A 16,286-nucleotide genomic window follows, 5' to 3' on the forward strand; every position below is an offset into this window, starting at 1 on the left:
TCCATCCTGGCCTTGGACACTTCCAGGGATCCAGGGGCAGCCACAGCTTCTGTGGGCAAAGGGAAGAGGAGTTTAAGGGACTCATGACCACACAAATGACATTCAAAAAAATCCCTCCCAGGAATTAAAATCACTTGGAAAAACCTCACCCAGAGGTTTAAACCAAGCCAAGCCCTGGAACTGCTGCTTCTCCCTGAGCAAGGGCTACAAAGCCTTCAAACCTTTGTGTGTGTGTGGGGTGGGAGGCAGGAAAATCGACTTAATAATTGGCCCTCATGCAATAAACTCTTTGTGGTCTCTCTGCTGGAGAAGATTAAGGTGCTGGCAGGTTTTTAGAACCACCCAGGGAGCTTTGCAGAGCAGCTTTGAAGTGCAGCCCCAGCCCTGCTGCTGCTCCTCCCCCAGCCCACCCACGGGGCACGTTCACCTGCTCGGATTCCCTGGAAAAGGGCAGCTTTAAACGGAGCTTAAATCCTTTAGGAAAAGCACGGGGTGGTTTAGGAAAGGCACAGGGTGTGCCATGGAAGAATATTCAATTCCAGGCTGGATGGGGCTTGGAAAAACCTGGGATAGTGGGAGGTGTCCCTGCCCACGGCAGAGGGTGAGACTGGAGGAGCTTTAAGGTCATTCCCAACCCGAACCATCCCGTGATTCCATGAAATTAATTCAGGGTGGGATCCAAGGAATTATTGCCTTTCCATTTCATTTTTCCAAGCACTAAAGCAGGAAAGCAAAACTCATCCCAGTTGCTCAGTTGATCCGAAATACTGAGCTCCGAGCAGGAGTGAAACGGGGACGCTCGGCTGGGGCCGGAGCCCAAAATGAAAGGAAAAGCTCCGATTCCCAATCCAGCGGCGACACCTACAGGGAAAGGATTTCACTGCGGGCTTGGCGGCTCCCGACGGGAATGAAAAAGGAATTACACGGCTCTGCCTGAGCCAGTAGTGGCTCTGGAGTCCCTTATTCCATCCTCTGGAGCTCCCTCATTCCATCCTCTGGAATTCCCTTATTCCATCTGCTGGAGTCCCTTATTCCATCCTTTGGAACTTCCTCATTCCATCCCCTTGAGTTCCCTCATTCCATCCTCTGGAGGCCCTTATTCAATCCCCTTGAATTCCCTCATTCCATCCTCTGGAGGGATGGAATAGGGGACTCCAAAGGATGGGATGAGGGAACTCGGCCTCTGGGGAGTCCAGACGACATCAGAGAATCCCGGGAAGAGCAGCCTGGGTTTCTCTGCCCCTGGAATTGCCTGCTGGAACACGCAGGAAACCTTGGCTGAAGCTCTTCCTCCTCCTCCACACCAGGTGGGGCCCACCTGGATTTGCAATTCTAAGGATACTTTTGGCTTTTTGCCCCTTTTTTTTTTCTCCCTTTGTTTGTTGAGTCTGGTTTTGCTTTGGCTCCTCCAACATAAAAACCAGGAATAAAGGGGAGCAGGGATGGGTTGGCAGCACAAACACACTTTACATTTGGAATCAGCCAGTTCTCCCCCGGCCAGAGCAGCGGGATTGTGAGGATGAGGTGCTTTTCCTTGGCTTTTCCCTGGAAAAGCAGCAAGGCCCATTCCACAAAGCTCCTTCAAGGAGCTGTGATTTTTCCCTCTTCTCCTTCCCCAGCAGATTCCAGGAGATCCAGGGATTGTAACAAACTTGCCCAGGGGATCTGGGAATGTGTTTAGTCCGCAGGGAGCGGCACAAAGAAACCTTTTGCAGGCTCTGGTTTGCAGGAAACACCTCTGAGCTCCATGATTGTACCTTCAAAGAATTTGGGCTTTTGGAAAGAAGATTTTAATAATCTGCCTCCTGGATCCCAGCAGAGCAACCCCCACCTCTGCTCCGAGTGCAGTGAAGTGAATCCCAGAATCAGCTGGGTTGGAAGGGACCTCTGAGCTCATCCAGCCCAACCCTTGATCCAACCCGTGGCACTGATGCCACATCCAGTCTGTCCTTAAACACCTCCAGGGACGGAGAATCCCCCCCTTCCCTGGGCAGCCCATTCCAATGGCTGAGCACCCTCTCTGCAAAGAAATTCTTCCTGATCTCCAACCTAAACCTCCCCTGGCACAGCTTGAGACCCAGCCCTCTTGTCTTGCTGATGGTTGCCTGGGAAAAGAGCCCAACCCCCCCCCGGCTCCCCCCTCCTGGCAGGGAGTTGCAGAGAGTGAGGAGGTCTCCCCTGAGCCTCCTCCTCTCCAGGCTGAGCCCCCCCAGCTCCCTCAGCCTCTCCTCCCAGCACTTGGGCTCCAGTCCCTTCCCCAGCCTCGCTGCTCTTCTCTGCCCCTGCTCCAGCCCCTCCAGGGCCTTCCTGAGCTCAGGGCCCAGAGCTGGACACAGCACTCCAGGGGTGGCCTCCCCAGCGCCCAGCCCAGGGGCACAAGCCCTGCCCTGCTCCTGCTGCCACACTCTTCCTCAGCCAGCCCAGCAGCCCTTGGCCCTCTTGCCCCCCTGGCCACACTCGGGCTCCTCTTCAGCTCCCTGCCCAGCCCAACTCCCAGCTCCCTTCCTGCCTGGCTGCTCTCCAGCCCCTCTGGCCCAGCCTGCAGCTGCAGGGGCTTCTTGTGGCCAAAGGGCAGGACCCGGCCCTTGGCCTTGGGGAACCTCAGCCCCTTGCAATCAGCCCGTGGATCCATCAGCCTGGCCAGGGCCCTCTGCAGAGCCCTCCTGCCTTCCAGCACATCAACACTCCCCCAGCTTGGGGGCACCTGGAATGTGCTGATGGTTCCCTCCATCCCCTCCTCTAAATCCTCAATAAAGACATTAAACAGGACTGGGCCCAGCACTGGTCCCTGGGGACACCCCTGGGGACGGATCCCAGCTGGAAGCAGCTCCATCCCCACCACTCCCAAAGTGCTTTGGGTTTTCATTAAGAATTTCTGCAGCTCCTCACAAGGAAAACGGGGACTGGATTTTGACCTCCCTCGTTTTTGTCACCGAGGGACCATTTGAACAGGACAGATTCTCTCATCTTTTGACTCACCCCCCCAATTAATTTAATTACCAGCCCAGAAACACGGCGAGTTTTGATCTGCAGAGCAGCTGTGATGAGCTTGCCCTGAAAACTCTTAATTAAAGCGGTAATAAGTGGCCTGAAGTTGGATGTTGAGGGTGATGATTTGTGAGGGAAGATGATGATTTGGGAAGTGGAGCTCGACTGCTGCTTTCCAGGGCAATAAGGAGCAGCCCCATCATCAGCATCAATAATTAAAAGCCTGGGTTAATGAGTGTAAATGAGCACTCAGAGGGTGTGGAAATGCTGACAGGTTTGGAGGTCACTTATGGAAGGGGGGGGAGCAGCAGGGGTGAAAAAAAGGCCCAGTTTGGGAGGATTTTCCACAAATCCAGGAGTTATTCCCAGGGAAATGACTATCCAGGAACGTTCCCACCTTTAATTTGTGTCCAGGGCAGTCCCCCCACACCAACAATTCCTAAGAAAGGCCCAGGGAAGTTCCAGGTCAGGGGATTGCAATAAAGTGGATTTTTAATAAAGCTCTGCCACCCAAAAGTGAAGGGGAAAGACAAAGGTGACCTTAAAATGGCTTTAATTGGTTCACGGGGCAGATTGGCTACAGCAGGAGAAAATGTTATTATTCTATAGTCAATTAATACTGAGTCCTGTAGATAATTAAGATTTAATTAATAGCCAACTAATATTTACTAGTATATGTTTGTTAGTAGATATTTATTTTACATATTTAATTAATATTTATTCATGTAGGTGATTAATATCTAATCAATATCTAATTAATATTTATATGTATTTATTATTATATATTTAATTAATATTTATTTCTGTAGATAATTAATATCTAATCAATATCTAATTAATATTTATCAGTATATATTTATTATTATATATCTATTTAATTTTTCCTGTAGATAATTAATATCTAATTAATATTTATTTGTATATATTTATTATTATCTATTCAATTAATACTTATTCCTGTAGATAATTAACATCTAATCAATAGCTACTTAATATTTATTAGTATATATTTCTATGATATATTTAATTAATATTCATTCCTGTAGATAATTAATATTTAATATCCAATTAATATTTACTAGTATATGTTTGTTAGCATAAATATATTATTGTATATTTAACTAATACTTATTCCTGAAGATAATTAATATTTAATTAATATCCAATTAATATTTACTAGCATATGTTTATTATTACGTATTTAATTAATATTTACTTCTGTTGATAATCAATATTTAATTAATATCCAATTAATATTTACTAGCATATGTTTGTCAGTACATATTTATTATTATACATTTAATTAATATTTATTCCTGGAGATAATTAAAAGAGGGGGTTTAACTCCAAACTCCAAATACACATTTGATTTTTTTTAAATTAATGATTCCTAAAGTCTCCACAGTCTCTCAGAGAAACTTCAGGGCAAAATATGGACGGGAAATTTGGGATTTGTTTCCCAGGAGCTGGGTCTAAACCTCCCTTCCAGACACTCAGAACCCGCTTTGGGAATAAAACCCTCCTGGTAAAACTCCAAATACACATTTGATTATTAAATCAATGATTTCCAAAGTCTCAGCAGTCTCTCAGAGAAACTTCAGGCCGAAATATGGACTGGAAATTTGGGATTTGTTTCCTGGGAGTTGAGTTTGAGGCCACTGTCTGAAGGGGTTGTGTCTAAACCTCCCATCCAGACACCCAGAACCTGCTTTGGGAATAAAACCCTCCTGGTAAAACTCCAAACACACATTTGATTTTTAAATTAATGATTCCTAAAGTCTCCACAGTCTCTTAGAGAAACTTCAGGGCAAAATATGGACTGGAAATTTGGGATTTCTTTCCTGGGAACTGGGTCTAAACTTCCCTTCCAGACACTCAGAACTGGCTTTGGCAATAAAAAACCTCTCAGTAAAACTCCAAATACACATTTGATTTTTTAAATCAATGATTCCCAAAGTCTCAGCAGTCTCTCAGAGAAACTTCAGGCTGAAATATGGACTGGAAATTTGGGATTTGTTTCCTGGGAGTTGAGTTTGAGGCCACTGTCTGAAGGGGTTGGGTCTAAACCTCCCATCCAGACACCCAGAACCTGCTTTGGGAATAAAATCCCTCGGGAAGTGGAGCCTTCAGCCATTTCCCTGGAGCTTCCAGTCGTGTCCAAGGGCTGCCTTTGGAATTGCCACCTTCTGCAGAGGAGGGAAAAGGGAACTTTCGGGGTGAACTTTGATGTGCTAATGGGAAGGGGAAAAAAAAAAAAAGTGTGTGTTGGGATTGTCTTCCCAGCCCAGGGAAGTGTGGTGGAAAGGGAGGGTTTTAATTCCAGAGACATGGAGAGCAAACAAACAGCTCTGCCTGCCAGAAAAGCCACAATTAGGGAGAAGAAAGGGAAGAGAAGCATCACCATCAAAACCACTCCTTTGAGGTCACTGGCCAACAAAAAAATGCCTTTATATGGGTTAAATGGGTTAAGTGAATAAATAAAAGCCAGTTGAAGAGTTTAGTGCAGATTGTGCAGGACAAGGGGGTGTCAGGGAAGACTTTAAAAGCTTTTTTTAATTCTTTTTTAAATATGGGAACATGTAATTCAGGAAGGACTCTCTGTCTTCGGGTGCCTCGTTAGAACCAGTCCTTCCCCTGAGTGAAAAAATGAGATTATTTGCTCCTCTTTCTGCTGTTCCTGACAAAGCTCCTGTCCCAGGCTGGGAAGGGTTTTATTTTATTTTATTCATGTCTAAATAAAGAGGCCAAAAAAGGCCACTTTTCTCCTTTCTTTCCTCCCCCCCAGATCCCTGCAAGCCTCATCCAGCAACCCCCTGGCCCCGGGGAAAGGGGGTTCAGCTGCTGACTGAGTGTAAAACTCCATTTATTTTTGGGGTGTCTCCCCCCTACATAAAACCACTCTTGTCTTTTAACCCTTCTGCACAAAGTCAGCCAGGTCATGGGGAATCAGCCAATTAATTGGGATTAATCTCATTTAAAAACTACAGAGTGCTGAGGGGTTCCAGGTATTAATATCCAATTAATATTTACTAGTATATGTTTGTTAGTGTATATTTATTATTAGATATTTAATTTTTATTCATGTAGATAATTAATATTTAATTAAGATCCAATTAATATTTACTAGTATATGTTTGTTAGTGTATGTAGATAATTAATATCTAATCAACATCTAATTCATATTTATTTGTATATATTTATTATTTATTTAATTTTTTATTCCTGTAGATAATTAATATCTAAACAATATCTAATTAATATTTATTTGTATATATATTAATTATTATAGATTTAATTAATATTTATTCCTGTAGATAATTAATATGTAATTAATATCCAATTGATATTTATTAGTGTATATTTATTATTATATATTTAATTTTTATTCCTGTAGATAATTAATATTTAATTAAGATCCAATTAATATTTACTAGTATATGTTTGTTAGTATATATTTAATTAATATTTTCTCCTGTTAATAATCCATATTTAATTAATACTTCCAAAGGGATGAAGTGCCCCTGGGCTGTCCTGGCTTCACCTGGATTCACCTGGGGACCAGCTAAACTGTGGAACAGGATTAGAGAGCAAACAAAGCAACCCTAAACCAAAAGGGTTTCTTTTCTCAGTCCCACTATCTGCAGGTTTTTTATCACCCTCTGTGGGGCCGAGGGTCACAGAAACACTGGTTGTGTTTCTGGCTCAAAAAGGGGCTGGAAAAAGAGGGTTTTTTTTATCCCATTCCTCACTTCTCCTCCAGGACTGCCCTTCTTTGTGGCTTCCCTCCTTCCCAGAGCCATTCCCTCTCCCTGAAACACTGGTTGTGCTCTCAGGGTCAGAAAGGGGCTGGAAAAACAGGTGTTTTTTATCCCATTCCTCACTTCTCCTCCAGGACTGCCCTTCTTCGTGGTTTCCTCTCCTTCCCAGAGCAATTCCCTCTCCCTGAAACACTGGTTGTGCTCTCAGGCTCAGAAAGGGGCTGGAAAAACAGGTGTTTTTTATCCCATTCCTCACTTCTCCTCCAGGACTGCCCTTCTTCGTGGTTTCCTCTCCTTCCCAGAGCCATTCCCTCTCCCTGAAATGTGCTCTCAGGCTCAGAAAGGGGCTGAAAAAAGAGGGTTTTTCTCCCCATCCCTCACTTTTCCTCCAGGACTGCCCTTCTCTGTGGCTTCCCCTCCTTCCCAGAGCCATTCCCTCTCAGGTTTCTCCCCGAAACCCGACTCCTGTTGCTGGGCAGGAGCTCGCAGGTGCTTTTGCCAGAGGGGAAAAGGGCTAAATAGAAAACGAGACGCTGTTCCAGCCGTGCCCAGACGAACCATCTCCGACCTGGGTGAAGTCACCGTCTCCAGCACCCCCCGACCGTGTCTCCTCCTCCCTTTTCAGCCCCAACTCCGGCATGACACAGAGAAGCCACAAATACTCGGCCCCTCGCACCTCCCCCGGCCACATTCCCTTTCTTTTGGGAGCCTCGGGAATTCTCCCGCAATCACACGAGGGAAATGTGATGCTTAAAAATAGCGGCGGGGACAGGAGCGGGTCGGGAATGTCGGAGCCTCGGGAATCCGAGGGGAAAACAGCGCGGAGGGGCTGGAAAAGAGGGCTAAGAAAGGAGATTACCTCGCCCTCAAACACCGCCGGGGGGTTTCAGTGCCTTCCCCGAGTCTCTCTGGTTCTGCCGGCGCTGAGATTGGACCAAAATCAGGCTGGGGGGCGGAGGGAAACTCCTCCAAGCATCAGGTTGCAGGGATAAAACTCGTTCTTGGCTGGGTGAACGCACGATCCCGAGGGGAGGGCGAGCTGGCAGGGCGTTTGCTGGGCATAGAATATTAATTAAACCTATTTAAACCTAACATTAATTCAGTATATTTCTGTCTAATTCAGTATATTTCTGTCTAATTCAGTATATTTCTGTCCAATTCAGTATGTTTATGTCTCGGTGCAAAAAGGGAGTGGAGGCCTTCGCTGAAGGCCCAAGTCAGACCCTCGAACTTCAGACACAGATTTTGTACATTTGGCTAAAAGTCATTTAAAAAGACCTCAAGTCCTTCCAAGTTTTGATTTTAAAGTGTATTATTACTGCTATTATTATTATCCCCCTCGGATCCCCCCTGGGATGCAAAGGGCAGCGCCAACACCCCGGCGAGCGGAGTCAGATCCCGATCCAGGAGGGAATCTTTGCCCCTGGAAGTTGAAACTGCCTGGGCTGGGGGGATCTAAAGCCACAGTTGTCCCATAGAAATGTGGGGTTTAACATCATTTCATAGCCCTGAGAGCGACAAAAGCCACAAACCTCTGCTGATCGGGCAGGGATCAGTCAGACCTGAGTCACCAGGGGATGGGTCACTGCTGATAAAGGTCTAAACACACCCAGATAAACTGAATTTCAGGTTAACTCCTCTCTTAAGTTCCTTTTAGTGGGTGGTCGTGGGAATATATCAGGTCAATGCATCAGAATATATATAGATATTCATTATTATATATCTATTATACATTATATATAATATATCAAATATATGTCAATATCTCAGAGTACATATATACGTTATATACAGGTCAATATATCAGAAGATATATTTTATATATGTATTATATATAGATAATATATCAGATTATCTATTATATGTTATAATATTGTATGTATTATATAATATATATAATATACAAGTCAATATATCTTTTGATATATGTTATATATAATATATATTATATTATATATATAAAATATATATTATATATTTTATATACTATATATAATATATAGTATATATATTATATATAAAATATATCAGAAGATATATTTTATACATATTATAGGTCAATACCTCAGAATGCATATATTATATACATTATCCACAGATCAATATCTCAGAACATATTTTTATATATAATATATGTTATAATATTATATCTATTATATATAAGATACAGGTCAATATATTAGAATAAATGTTATATATATTATATGTAACATAAAGGTCCATATATTAGATTATATATTATATGTTATTGTATATATTATGTATTATATGTCATATAGAGGTCAATATATCAGAAGATATATTTTATACATATTATAGGTCAGTATCTCAGGTTATATATATTATTATATATGTTACATAAAGGTAAATGTATCAGAATATATATTATATGTTATATATATTATATACAATACAAAGGTCAATGTATCAGAAGGTATATTTTATACCTATATTATATATAGGGCAATATACCAGAATATATATTTTTATATATATTATATAAAGGTCAATATCTCAGAAAATATATATATATATGTTATAATATATTATATATAACATAAAGGTCAATATAGAGTATTACATTCTATATATATATATTATAGAGGTCAATATATCCGAATATATATATACTACATGTTATGCTATAATATAAAGGTCAATATATCAATATATATTTTATATACGTATCTATTGCATAGAGGTCGATATATCAGAATAACAGTAACAGATGGCACGCACAGGGGTTTAAAAATCAGAATAAAAGGCAAAGCTGATGCTGGAGGGTCTTCCCACATCCAGGAGAGGGAGATGATCCAGGGGGTATAAAACACACCCCGTCTCCAAATTATTCCCACCCCAAGGAGCAACAAGAAGCCTCGCCTCGTTTTCCCAAAGGGATGCGGGCGACCCGGGGGATATGGGGGAGGTTTTTCCGTGAAAGTTTGGCACACAGGGGTGGGAATTTCGGTGGGATATTGGGAAGGAATGGCTGGCTGGGAGGGTGGGGAGGCCCTGGCCCAGGTTGCCCAGAGAACTGCCCCTGGATCCCTGGAAGTGCCCAAGGCCAGGCTGGAACAACCTGGGATAGTGGATAGTGGACCCTCCCGGAGCCTGGAGGAGAGGAATTCCCTTCATGACACCAGAGCAGGTGCCGCACAGCGGGAAGGAGGGGATTTCCCTGGGAAAACAGGAGCGTGAGGGCTCCCCTCACAGCCAGCCGGGGAAGGCGGGAGGGGAGCTGAGGGAAGAACGAGGGGAGCTGAGCGGGGTGTCCCCTGAGGGCACCCCCGGCCCGCGGGTCACCCTCAGCCCCTCACGGGGGGAGGGACGCGCGGGGGGATCGCGACTCCTACCGGCTGCAGGAGGCGGCCGCGCCGGGGGTGCCGTCCGCCGGGCGGGGCGGGCTGCTGGCCCTGCTGCGTCTCCGCCGAGGGGGTTTCTGGCCCGGGGGCTCTGCCTCCATGGGGCTGAGAGCGGAGCTGGGAGCAGGATTGGGAGCGGAGCCGCCTCAGCCCGGTCACAAATGGCGGCGGCGGCGCCGGCGGCGGTTTGAAAATGGCGGCGGCGGCCGCGGCGGCCAATCAGGAGCGGCGGGGGCGTGGCCAGAGCGAGGCGCGGGCTCTGCGGGAGGGCGGGGGGGGGAGCAGCGCCCCCTGGCGGCGCGGGCTCCCCCCCGCTGAGGGGAAAGCGAGGCACGGAGGGGGGGGCAGCGCCCGACATTCCATGGAATTATAGGATACTTGGGTTGGACGAGACCTCTGAGATCACCCAGTCCGACCGGTGACCCACGCCCACCTTGTCACCCAGCCCAGAGCAGTGAGTGCCACCTCCGCGACTCCTCCTGCCGCTCCGGGAGGCGACCTGGATACAGCCCTCTGATGGCACCCCTGGGGCTGTGCTGGAACCGCGCTGGAATTTGGGCCCGGCACGGAGATGAAGCCTCGACAACGCCAATAAATTCCTAATTCCCGTAAACGTGAGGTGTTAATTGCGATTGCAAAGGATGCAGGTGAGTTGGTTGTCTCTGGGAATTGGTCTGGTTACTCAAGCTCTGGAATCATGGAATCATGGAATCATGGAATATCCTGAGTTGGAAGGGACCCTCAAGGATCGTCCTGCACAGACACCCCAACAATCCCACCCCGTCCCTGAGAGCGTTGTCCAGACACTCCTGGAGCATCTCAATCCATCCCCACAGCAGGATCAGATCCATCCTGACAGCAGGATCAGATCCTTCCCTGCCAGGGCAGCAGAGACAATTCCCAGAGTTATTTGAGTTGAAAAAGGCCTCTGAGATCACAGAAATCCCCCCGTGCCCCATCCCCACCTTGTCCCCCAGCCCAGAGCACTGAGTGCCACGGCCAGGCCTTCCTGGGACACCTCCAGGGCTGGGCACTCCAAACCTCCCTGGGCAGCCCCTGCCAAGGCCTGACCACCCTTTCCATGGAGAAATTCCCCCTCCTGTCCAACCTGAGCCTCCCCTGGCCCAGCTTGAGGCCGTTCCCTCTCCTCCTGTCCCTTGTTCCCTGGGAGCAGAGCCCGACCCCCCCCAAGCTCCAACCTCCTTCCACAGAATTTTAGGGATCCAGAAGGTCCCCCCTGAGCCTCCTTTTCTATATGTATATAGAATGTAATACTCTCATATATTGATCTTTATATTATATATAATCTGTTATAACATATATATATTCTGAGATATTGACCTTATATAATATATATATAGAATGTAATGCTCTGATATATTGGTCTTTATGTTCTATATAATCTGTTATAACATATATATATTCTGAGATATTGACCTCTATATAATATATATAGAATGTAATACTCTCATATATTGATCTTTATGTTCTATATAATCTGTTATAACATATATATTCTGATATGTTGACCTCTATTTAATATATATATAGAATGTAATACTCTGATATACTGATCTTTATATTACATATAATATAACATATATAATATATCTCCTCCAAAGTGCAAATCTGCCTTCAGACCCGAGTGCTTTGGCAAAAAATCTCTGCCTTTTAACAACATTTCCAGCCCAGACAGCCTTTTACACTGTCTGGGACAGCCTTTTACACTTGGTCGTGTTCATCTGAGCCACAGGTTGATTTTCTGGGATGGAATTCCTGGAAACTCCTTCAAAACCCCCCTGGAATTTTGCTTTCTTGGCTGGGTTTCGGCGAGGAACGAGGAATGGATCCTCCAGAGACCCCAAACCCGCAGGTTCAGCTGCTGAAGTGGGACCTGCAGCTCGATTCCGAGTGGATAAACCCCTCCTTTGGGCTGCCAGAAGGTTTCACAAAACCAGATGTGAGCCCAGGATTTAAAGGTTTTAAGCCAAGAATTTGGGGCTTCTCTTTTGGGATGGGAGGAAGGGGAGGAGCATTCCTGACACACCAGGCTCCAGGAGTCAGACTCAGCCAAAACTGAGGGGATTTAACTCTGCTGATTTTGTCCCAGTGCAGACTCAACAGGACAAAACCCTGACGTTTCTGGTTTTTGCTTCCAAACCCAAACAGTTTTAGCATCTGGAATTTCATTTATATTGGATGATGGACATCCCCACGCTTCAGCCCCACCTGCCAAATCCCTGGATTTCTTCCCAGTCCTTCTCCACAGCCGCCTCCTCCCTCCTTCCCTGCTCTCTGGACTGGTTTGTCCTCCTGGTTTTGAGGAGTGTCCAGTTTCAAACCCTCCTGTTCTTCGCATTCAGCTGCTCCCCTGAGCTCTGTATCCTCCCCCCTCACACACTCCAAGTGAGCCATGGATTTATGGAATGGCTTTTCCAGCTAGCTGGAGAGCTGAGCAGAGACACTGCTGGTCCCAGAGGGGTTTGGGACAGGCCTTGTCTGCTGAAATCATCTTTTTGCAGGTCCAGGAGGGCAAAGCAGGGCCAAGGATGGGGTCAGCAGGGGGGTTTCTGCTGGGGAAGTCGGCACTGAAGGCTCTGCTTAAAGAGAGGGAAAGGAATCCCAGGGAAAGGGTTAAACCCAGGGAAAGGAGCATCCCCCCCCAGCAGCAGGTGCAATCAGGGAATCCTGGAATGGTTTGGGTTGGAAGGGAACTTAAAGATCAGCCAGTTCCAACCTCAACACCTTCCACTATCCCAGGTTGCTCCAGCCTGGCCTTGGATCCAGGGATCCAGGGGCAGCCACAGATGCTCTGGGAAATCCATTCCAGCCCCTCCCCACCCTCCCAGCCAGCAATTCCTTCCCAATATCCCACCTAGCCCTGCCCTCTGGCACTGGGAAGCCATTCCCTGTGTCCTGTCCCTCCAGGCCTTGTCCCCAGTCCCTCTCCAGCTCTCCTGGAGCCCCTTTAGGCCCTGCCAGGGGCTCTCAGCTCTCCCTGGAGTTTAGTTTTTTGCTTTAATCCCTCGGAGGAGCATCCCCCAGGAATTGTCTGGAGCCATCCCTGCCTCCAACTCCATGGAATCACAGGATCCCAGAGTGCTTTGGGTTGGAAGGGAATTTAAGAATCATCCCATCCCACCCCCTGCCATGGGCAGGGACACCTGCTACCCCAGGTTGCTCCAACCTGCCCTTGGACACTCCCAGGGATCCAGGGGCAGCCACAGCTTCTCTGGGAAATCCATTCCAGCCCCTCCCCACCCTCCCAGACAGCAATTCCTTCCCAATATCCCATCTAACCCTGCTCCCTTTCAATTTGAACCCATTCCCCCTCGTCCTGTCCTGTCCCTCCAGTCCCTCTCCACCTTTCCTGTCGTCTCCCTGCAGGTCCTGGAAGGATTTGGGTTGGTTTGGGGAACAGGACCTTGTAGCTGGACCCTGTGTTTGAGGCAGTACCACATTGTCCCTCTGCTCATCCCTGTGCCTGGCAGAGAGGGAAAAGCAGGAATTCCTGAGCAGGAGCCAGGGGAGAGACAACCCAAGACACCGCGAGAGGAACGAGGCGACAGGTGAGAGGACAAGAAATGCCAGGATGAGGGGGAACTGCCTTAACTTGGGGGTTTAGATTGGAAATTAGGGGAAAAAAATTGTCCTGGAAGGGATTGTAAATCACTGGGAGGAGGTGGTGGGATCTCACCATCCCTGGAAGAGTCCAAAAAACCACGTGGATGTGGCACTTGGGGACGTGATTTAACGGTGACCACGGTGGTGGTGGGGTGGGTTGGTGGTTGGACTCGATCCCACAGGTCTTTTCTTTGTGCTCAGAGGATCTCAAACCTTCTCCCAGTTTCCTTTTCCCTGCAGGAAGCCAGGATTTCCTTTCACCACAGGAGCCAGAGGCTGCCCAGGGAAATCCTTCCTGAGCTTGGATCTTCCCCTCCCACATTTCCTCCCTCATCCCACTGGAGACATCCAAGGGCATCCCCGGCTTTGTTCCATCCTCAAAGGAAAGATTTTGCCTTTTGCCCTCTGGGTTTTCTCCTCCCCTCTCCCAGCAAGGAGCAGGAGAGACTCCATGGACTTAAATATCCCTATTCCCTGTTGGAAAGACTGTTTGGATTAAGCAGGGGATTAGTAACACACGTTAAGGACCTGTGGCTCTCCAACAAACAGACTTAATTAGGCCAAGATTAAAGCCCAGCTCAGTGGCACTGATCTCTTTCAGGACTCAAAAGGTCAAGTTTTCATGTGGGATTTTCCACACTTGGCCACAGTTGCTCATTTAAAGCACCTGCATTATTTGGAGGGTGGGATTTTGGAGGATTCCAGGCAGCTCCAAGACATTGAAAGGGCCGTAAAACCCCAGGCCATAAATTAGATTAGATTAGAGGGTGTGACACCATCAGTGTTTAGAGCCATTTAAAAAACAAAACCCCAAACAAAACCAGCCTGCCTTGTGTCTTCATCTGGAAAAAAAAAAGCCCAAACAACCAGAAAATAAGTGCAATAAAACTGAAAGGAAGTTGGGATGGATTCCAGGGAGCCAGTGGGGGTTTGGGGGGATAATAAGGTGGTTCACAGCCAGGACAGGAACCCTGCCAAGGGACACAGTCAACTCCTGGAAGGGTTCACAGCAATTCCAGGAGGCCCAGAGGTACCTGAGCTGCTCCAGGGATGTGATTCCCAACTGTTGGATATGAGAAAAGTGGATTTTTTTAATAAATTAAAAAACCCAGCAGCTGAGTTGGGTCAGTGCAGGTCCCTCTGCTCCTCTGGCCCCACTCCTTGCACCTTCCACCTTGTTATATTTGGACCTCTCTGGAGTTCTGTTGTACCAACATCAAAAAAAAGCCACTTTTGATGCTGCCACAGCCCCAGGGGTGTTTTATTTCAGCTTTCAGAAGATGAAGGAGAACATGTTTTGCTTTTCCATCTCCCAAACAATCATTTTCCTGGGCTGAGTGACTCGTTTTCTCCCTGTCAGGGACTCAGGAGCAGTGACACAATGAACTCATGGAAGGTTTCAGAGCAATTCCAGGAGGCCCAGAGGTACCTGAGCTGCTCCAGGGATGTGATTCCCAACTGTTGGATATGGAGAAAAATTAATTCTTTTTATAGATTTAAAAAACCCAGCAGCTGAGTTGGGCCAGTGCAGGTCCCTCTGCTCCTCTGGCCCCACTCCTTGCACCTTCCACCTTGTTATATTTGGACCTCTCTGGAGTTCTGTTGTACCAACATCAAAAAAAAAAGCCACTTTTGATGCTGCCACAGCCCCAGGGGTATTTTATTTCAGCTTTCAGAAGATGAAGGAAAACATGTTTTGCTTTTCCATCTTTTAAACAGTCATTTTCCTGGGCTGAGTGACTCGTTTTCTCCCTGTCAGGGACTCAGGACAAGCAACACAATGAACTCATGGAAGGTTTCAGAGCAATTCCAGGAGGCCCAGAGGTACCTGAGCTGCTCCAGGGATGTGATTCCCAACTGTTGGATATGGAGAAAAGTGGATTTTTTTAATAGATTAAAAAACCCAGCAGCTGAGTTGGGCCAGTGCAGGTCCCTCTGCTCCTCTGGCCCCACTCCTTGCACCTTCCACCTTGTTATATTTGGACCTCTCTGGAGTTCTGTTGTACCAACATCAAAAAAAAAAGCCACTTTTGATGCTGCCACAGCCCCAGGGGTGTTTTATTTCAGCTTTCAGAAGATGAAGGAGAACATGTTTTGCTTTTCCATCTCCCAAACAATCATTTTCCTGGGCTGAGTGACTCGTTTTCTCCCAGTCAGGGAGTCAGGAGCAGCAGAAAAGCTCCCTGAGCTGTGAGTAATTGGGATTGTCAGGCAGCTCCTGGCTTTGTCCAGGGCAGTGGGATCCCAAATTCCCCTTTGCTCAGCTCAGCAGGGAATGGCTCTTTAACGGCTCTTTAACAGCTCTTTAACAGCTCTTTAAGTACAGCATCGATGCCCTTTTGTCACTGCCCTGAATTTTCCTTTCAGCAGCTCCCAAAACATTCCTTTTCCCACAAGGGGAGCGGGGAAAAGGGGCGGGAATAAGATCCCATGAACCCAAGGACAGCCTGGACAATCGAATCAATCAATTAATTCACATTAAGCCTCTGTGCTGAAAACTAATTCTTCTAAAACTCGGTGCAAAGCTTCGCTTTCCAGCCCCACCAAAGGCAGC

At 46.7% G+C, this 16,286-nt stretch overlaps 1 protein-coding gene across 1 annotated transcript in view; it reads right to left on the minus strand.

The window, feature by feature from the left end:
* Positions 1 to 10,256, minus strand: part of NET1 (neuroepithelial cell transforming 1) — a 56,194-nt gene extending 45,938 nt beyond the window's left edge. The window contains exon 1 of the mRNA XM_027743036.2: positions 10,100 to 10,256. Within this exon, the coding sequence (XP_027598837.1) occupies positions 10,100 to 10,209 (110 nt within the window). The 5' untranslated portion in view covers positions 10,210 to 10,256. The remainder of the gene's footprint in view (positions 1 to 10,099) is intronic.
* Between the last annotated feature and the right edge of the window lie 6,030 nt (positions 10,257 to 16,286).

Source organism: Pipra filicauda, unplaced genomic scaffold (genome assembly GCF_003945595.2).
Source record: "Pipra filicauda isolate LSUMZ 115617 unplaced genomic scaffold, ASM394559v2 scaffold851_size65776_pilon, whole genome shotgun sequence".
Classification (NCBI taxonomy): domain Eukaryota; kingdom Metazoa; phylum Chordata; class Aves; order Passeriformes; family Pipridae; genus Pipra; species Pipra filicauda.